Here is a 7500-nt window from a genome sequence, read left to right on the forward strand (position 1 = left end):
GTGTGTGTGCTGCAGGGAGACGGGAGGCTTGGGTCGGTGCAGAAGTGCAGTGGTCAGTCACATTTTCAGGAGTCCAGTGGAGCTGTTGAAGCTGAGCGTGCCGTCGGTCGTCTATGCCATCCAGAACAACATGGCCTTCGTGGCCTTAAGTAACCTGGATGCTGCCGTCTATCAGGTATTATGAGCACAATGACCTCCGTGCTTACAAATACATATCATTTGGGAAAGAGCACGGGGCACCACGCAAATAACATTTCTCCAGCAATTTTATCCAGACTTGTGTTCATGTGCGTTCGCAAACCAGTCTGAATGAACAATATAATGGTTAATGGAAAGACTTAAAAAAAAAAAGCAGATAAACAACTCTTCGATATAACCCCTTTGTTATGTTAAAATAAGTCTTGGATTGGCCTTAAAACATGATCTGTGGGAGTTTTAGTAAATAATCAGCTTGGAGGAATTTAAAGTAAATCTCTGTGTCTGTGACCAATAATCAAGTCAAGTCACATTTATTTATATACTACTTTAAACAAAAAAGATTGCGTCAAAGCAACTGAACAACATTCATTAGGAAAACTGTGTCAATAATGCAAAATGATAGTTAAAGGCAGTTCATCATTGAATTCAGTGATGTCATCTCTGTTCAGTTTAAATAGTGTCTGTGCATTTATTTGCAATCAAGTCAATGATATCACTGTAGATGAAGTGACCCCAACTAAGCAAGCCAGAGGAATTTAGTAGTAAGAAATTACTCGTCATCCAGTTTTTTTATATCGACTATGCATTCCATTAGTTTTTCAAATTGGTGTGTTTCACCGGGCCACGAAGAAATATAGAGCTGAGTATCATCAGCATAACAGTGAAAGCTAACACCATGTTTCCTGATGATATCTCCCAAGGGTAACATACAAAGCGTGAAGAGTAGCGGCCCTAGTACTGAGCCTTGAGGTACTCCATACTGCACTTGTGATCGATATGATACATCTTCATTCACTGCTACGAACTGATGGCGGTCATATAAGTACGATTTAAACCATGCTAATGCACTTCCACTGATGCCAACAAAGTGTTCAAGTCTATGCAAAAGAATGTTGTGGTCAATTGTGTCAAACGCAGCACTAAGATCCAATACAACTTATAGAGAGATACACCCACGATCAGATGATAAGAGCAGATCATTTGTAACTCTAAGGAGAGCAGTTTCAGTACTATGATACGGTCTAAATCCTGACTGGAAATCCTCACATATACCATTATTCTCTAAGAAGGAATATAATTGTGAGGATACCACCTTTTCTAGTATCTTGGACAGAAAAGGGAGATTCGAGATTGGTCTATAATTAACTAGTTCTCTGGGGTCAAGTTGTGGCTTTTTTATGAGAGGCTTAATAACAGCCAGTTTGAAGGTTTTGGGGACATATCCTAATGACAATGAGGAATTAATAATAGTCAGAAGAGGAACTATGACTTCTGGAAGCACCTCTTTTAGGAGCTTAGATGGTATAGGGTCTAACATACATGTTGTTGGTTTAGATGATTTAACAAGTTTATACAATTCTTCCTCTCCAATAGTAGAGAATGAGTGGAACTGTTCCTCAGGGGGTCTATAGTGCACTGTCTGATGTGATACTGTAGCTGACGGCTGAATGGTTGCAATTTTATCTCTAATAGTAATATTTTAGAAGTAAAGTAGTTCATAAAGTCATTACTGCTGTGGTGTTGGGAAATGTCAACACTTGTTGAGGCTTTATTTTTCGTTAATTTAGCCACTGTATTGAATAAATACCTGGGGTTATGTTTGTTTTCTTCTAAAAGAGAAGAAAAGTAATCAGATCTAGCAGTTTTTAATGCTTTTCTGTAGGATATGCTACTTTCCCGCCAAGCAATATGAAATACCTCTAGTCTTGTTTTCCTCCAGCTGCGCTCCATTTTTCGGGCTGCTCTCTTTAGGGTGCGAGTATGCTCATTATACCATGGTGTCAAACTGTTTTCCTTAACCTTCCTTAAGCGTAAAGGAGCAACTGTATTTAAAATGCTAGAAAAGAGAGAGTCCGTAGTTTCTGTTACATCATCAAGTTGTTCTGAGGTTTTGGATATGCTAAGGAATTTGGATACATCAGGAAGATAACTTAAAAAGCAGTCTTTTGTGGTAGAAGTGATGGTTCTTCGATACTTGTAACAAGAAGTAGAATTTACAATTTTGGCTATATGAAGTTTGCACAGAACTAAATAATGATCTGAGATATCATCACTTGGCTGAATAATTTCAATACTATCAACATCAATTCCATGTGACAGTATTAAATCTAGAGTATGATTTCGACAATGAGTAGTTCCTGAAACATGTTGTCTAACACCAATAGAGTTCAGAATGTCTATAAATGCTGATCCCAATACATCTTTTTCATTATCAACATGGATATTAAAATCACCAACTATTAAGACTTTATCTGCAGCCAGAACTAACTCGGATGTAAAATCACCAAACTCTTTAATAAAGTCTGTATGGTGCCCTGGTGGCCTGTATACAGTAGCCAGTACAAACATAACAGGGGATTTATCATTAACATTGGTTTCTCTGGATAATGTTATATGAAGCACCATTACTTCAAACGAGTTATACTTGAAGCCTGCCCTCTGAGAAATCCTGAAAACGTTGTTATAAATTGAAGCAACACCTCCCCCTTTGCCTTTTAGACGTGGCTCGTGTTTATAACAATAATCCTGGGCGGTGGACTCATTTAAAATAATGTAATCATCAGGTTTTAGCCAGGTTTCTGTCAAACAGAGCACATCTATATTATGATCAGTTATCATTTTATTTACAAAAAGTGTTTTCGTAGAAAGGGATCTGATATTTAATAAGCCAAGCTTTATCATTTGTTTATCCATATTGCCTCTGTTTTTATATTTGTTAAGCCTCAATTAAAATGTTACTCTTAACTTGGTTTGGACGTTTTTTGTATTTTGTAGTTCGGGGAACAGACACAGTCTCTATAGTGTGATATCTAGGTGAAAGAGTCTCTATGTGCTGAGAATTAACTGACCTCTGTGACGGGAGGCAGCTAGCAGACACCCTAACTCTAACCCTAATCACAGAGCTTTGATGACTGATGAACCGAATAATTTAAAAATAGTTAAGTTAACAATTAAAAAGAATAGCTGAACATAAGTCCTCACAAACTATGTAGCTATACACAGTGCTTAACAAATGTATTAAACCATGTCAAAAACGTGTTTAAAACTAAAACACTTTTTCCACATAACAACCTAAAACCTTCTGACAGGTTGAAGTTGAGTCTGTGACTGATTGGCTGTTGATGTTTTTATTGGTAATCAGCTGGAAAGGTGATTCCATCAATATCGTTCCGCCTGTTGTTGTTGTTCATCTTCGTCTTTCTTCAGTGAACTCTTAAGTGACTTTGCTCGTCAGTTCATGTCATAAATAAGTGTTATTTGTCACACAGCTATCAGTCATCTGGAATCTCGCCCTTCCTGTTTCTCTCGTTGAATATCTTGTTTGACTCAGAAATGTGTCAGATTATTGGGATAATATTGTTTCATGCTGACAAACACATTTTTCATGTGAATAAATCCTTTCTGCTGGCTTAACCTCAGAGAATGGGGGAAAGGTGAGTTGTCTTTGCCAGACAAAGGAAGAAACAGAAGCTAATGCTGTGTGTGTGTCAGGTGACGTATCAGCTGAAGATCCCCTGCACGGCCCTGTGTACGGTGCTGATGCTCAGCCGCTCTCTGAGCCGCCTGCAGTGGTTCTCCGTCTTCCTGCTGTGTGGAGGAGTCACGCTGGTGCAGTGGACGCCGCCGCTGTCCACCAAAGTCCAGGTACACTCCGCACTCGCCACATATGAGCCGATTTATTGGCATCTAGATTGGAGCCTCAAGAGTGTTACACCAACAGTCAAACATTTAGAATAAAGTTTTTAATGTTTTTGAAAGAAGTCTCTTCTGCTCACCAAGGCTGCTTTTATTTGATCAAAAATAGAGTGAAATAAAGGAGTATACTGTTGTGATCAAAGCTGAATTTTCACTCTGATTACCCCAGTCTTCAGTATCACATGATCCAATAACGCACAGCCTGAATTAAAAAAAATCCACATTTACACCAAAATAGCCGATTTAATGTTGATCGTAGCTAATGACTGTAAATTAGAAAGTTGTCTGGCTTGATGAGATCAATATTATACTGATTTTGGTGTCTGTAATTAAAACTACCCAACTTTAGTCAAAAGGTGGCGCTATAGAAAACATGCTCCGTTTCCCATTTCTCAGCTTTTGCCAATGTCTAGCTAACATTAGCATAAATCCAGTCTCTAGTTTCAGGGCAAAAAGCGAAACTGTGGCATTCACTGAAGTGCATGTTATTTCGGGGACGGCAACCCACCAAAATAAAAAAGCTGACTGATTTTAGGTTTGAAAATGATAAAAATACATATAAAATATATAATTGAATTAAATAAATAAATAAGGAAAAATGAAAATGTATATATTAGCATTGTATGTTAAAATTATTATAAAATAATTTTATTTTTATTTAGTACTCATTTTTTATTTTAAAATAGTATCACACTTTTTATTATTATGTTTATTTTAATTTAAAAATAAAAATACTAAAATAATTAAAATATAGTTATATTTATAGTTATATTTAATGAGGCATATATGTGCAGTATATCCATCATTAATTGAGGATCTGCATTCTATATATAACAAATCTCTATTATGGATCATTGGTTACATAGTATTTTGTCGTGTCACTCACATCCGTTGTAGACACTGTGTTAGGAATCATTAGTTGTTTTTCCTTACAATTCATGCTTTGGACACACCCTCTAAATCTAATCCCATTGCCATGGCAACAGTAATACATCAAGAATCCTTTCACAGTTTTACATCGGCCATGTCTTGACATTATTCTCATTAGTTTAAAGCAAATTAAGAAAAGGAAGAGACAGATTTCAAAGCATTTTGAAAATGACACTTCCTGCTGTCAGTTGGTGGCGCTATAACTTTGACTCCTAATAGTTACATCTGTGAGATCGGTCTCATACAATGAAACTGCTGAAGTTTGATCAAAATCAGACTGAATACTGTATGCTGAAGTTATAACACACTTTCGGTTCCCCTTTTTTTGCCATTATTTTATCGCCTCGCCACGACTCAACTGTTCGAGTTATTAAAAATCCCTTCGCATCCCAAGTGTGAGATCATGGTGACAGAGTTTGGTGGCGGTCGGATGAAAACCCTAGGATGAGTATGGCAAATTTCACAGCATGTGATTTTCACTAAACTTTGAATAGCCGACTTGCTGTTGGGCGGAGCTAATAACATGTAGTGAGAAAGTTGTTGGGGGTGATGAGATCTACATGTGTATGAATTTTGGTGACTGTAGGTCAAACATGACCCCCCTAAAAGCCCCCAGGGGCTTTAATAACAATTGACAGCATTAATGTTTTTACTGTATTTTTGTTCAAATCAATGCAGTCTTGGTGAAGAGAAGAGATTTCTTCATTTCTTGGCAGTAGTGTTGATGTATAATGTGTGTTGTCCTGAAGTGTTTGATCTGTGGCTCGCTGTGCTTCAGGTGGAGCAGAACCCGTTCATGGGCTTCATGGCGATCGCGGTGGCGGTGCTCTGCTCAGGGTTTGCAGGTACAATGTGTTCAGTCGTGTTTTTGATGGTTTCTCATACGGAGCGTTAGTGACTCTCTGTTTGGGATCAGGTGTGTACTTCGAGAAGGTCCTGAAGAGTTCGGACACGTCTCTGTGGGTGCGAAACATCCAGATGTACCTGTCGGGAATCGTGGTGACCCTCATAGGGGTCTTCATGACAGACGGGGCTCAGGTCATGGAGAAAGGCTTCTTCTACGGATACACGCCGTGGGTCTGTTTAGTCGTCTGTGAGTAACGTCTGCATGACCTTGATGATGTTTGGAGGACACCCCAGCGGGCATCACACCTCTCACTGTAAACGCAGAGCTCCTGAATGCCACTGAAGCGGTTTGACAGGTTTCTCTCTCTGCTCTTTGCCTGCAGTTTTGGCCAGCGTGGGAGGAATGTACACGTCTGTGGTGGTGAAATACACCGATAACATCATGAAGGGCTTCTCTGCGGCCGCTGCCATCGTCCTGTCCACCGTGGCGTCCGTCGTTCTCTTCGGCCTGCAGATCAGTGAGTGCCTCGTTCAGTCAGGCCGTCTTCTGATCAGCTGCTCCGAGGGAGTATATACAGGGATGCTTGAAAGTCTCTGAACCCTGTATTGCTGCATAAATATGACCCAAACCATCACACAAGTCCTGAAAGTAGACCGAGAGAACCCAATAAAACAAATTCCAGTGTTACTTGGCTGTGAGTGGCAGAAGTGTGTTATCTCTAGTTTTAGTGTCTGACCGCAGTAACTCCAGCAGACGTCAGCCCATTCCTCAGGATAGGAGCGCTTCAGCTCTGGGATGTCTGACTCTGAAGAACTGCTGGCTTCACAGACGTTCAAGCAGCACTGTAGTATAGAGCAATGATTGATCCCTGTAAGAACTGAGCCATACTGATGAGGTGTTCTCTAATTAAATATTCTGGGTTCTGGATTACTCTTTTCATCATAAACCAGAAAATACAGTCAACAGACAGAAAACAAACTCATTTTTTACCATGGTTTTTGGAATATGTAAAAATCAGTGTGAATGAAGTATGAACACACTTCTCAGTAAAAGTCTTCAGAATATAGAGGGAAGTGTCAATGCCTTTATAGATATGCACTGAAACTGAACTCTACAGATGCAAACAGATAAAGTGTAAGCCGAGTCACCTGTATTTGATCAGTTCTTTATACAATACTGGTCGTGTCAAAGCAGCTTTACAGTGTTCAAACAGGGAAATAGATTGCCAATAATGCAAGAAGACAACAACAGAGTAATTGTTTCCAGGTAAAGTCAGTTGAATGGTGATTCAGTGATGTCATCATCCGGTTCTGCTCTCTTCAGTAGTGTCAATCAGTCAAGCGTCTCTTACTTGCAATCGTGTTTTGGATGTTTTCTTTCCACTAGCCCAAAAGAAGATGTCATGGAAGCAAAAGAGACCAAAAACACACTTTTGCTTGTTCTGTCTTGCCTTTAATATTGACAGAACTCTTGACTGTAGCTGTTCATTAGGGTGTTTGATAGGTGTGTTGTGCAGTTAGTGAGCGAGGCCTGGCTGCTGGTGTAGTGTTGTAGAGGAGTGTGTGTGTGTGTGTGTGTCTCACTCTCTCTCTCTCTCTCTGTGCTCTCTGCAGCGGTGACGTTCCTCACAGGAGCACTGCTGGTGTGTGTGTCCATCTATCTGTACGGTCTGCCCAAACAGGACACCAGCAGACTGCAGAAGCCCAGCGCAGACAGAGACAAGCAGAAGCTGATCAGCGTCTGAGGAAGGACCGCTGAGGGACATGGACGGACTACACTACATCAGGAGAAGTGTTTGGAGAGCTCTGTGCCGCCGGGGAAGGACTGGA

The 7500-nt window shown here is 39.9% G+C and overlaps 1 protein-coding gene across 1 annotated transcript in view; it reads left to right on the forward strand.

The window, feature by feature from the left end:
- Positions 1-7500, forward strand: part of LOC127938575 (CMP-sialic acid transporter-like) — an 11511-nt gene that overhangs the window by 2741 nt on the left and 1270 nt on the right. The window contains exons 3-8 of the mRNA XM_052535288.1: positions 16-175; positions 3691-3843; positions 5603-5669; positions 5741-5917; positions 6054-6188; positions 7285-7500. The exon at positions 7285-7500 is cut by the window's right edge and continues 1270 nt beyond it. Coding sequence (XP_052391248.1) covers positions 16-175; positions 3691-3843; positions 5603-5669; positions 5741-5917; positions 6054-6188; positions 7285-7415 — 823 coding nt within the window. The 3' untranslated portion in view covers positions 7416-7500. The remainder of the gene's footprint in view (positions 1-15; positions 176-3690; positions 3844-5602; positions 5670-5740; positions 5918-6053; positions 6189-7284) is intronic.

Source organism: Carassius gibelio, chromosome A20, assembly GCF_023724105.1.
Source record: "Carassius gibelio isolate Cgi1373 ecotype wild population from Czech Republic chromosome A20, carGib1.2-hapl.c, whole genome shotgun sequence".
In the NCBI taxonomy this organism is placed as follows: Eukaryota; Metazoa; Chordata; class Actinopteri; order Cypriniformes; family Cyprinidae; genus Carassius; species Carassius gibelio.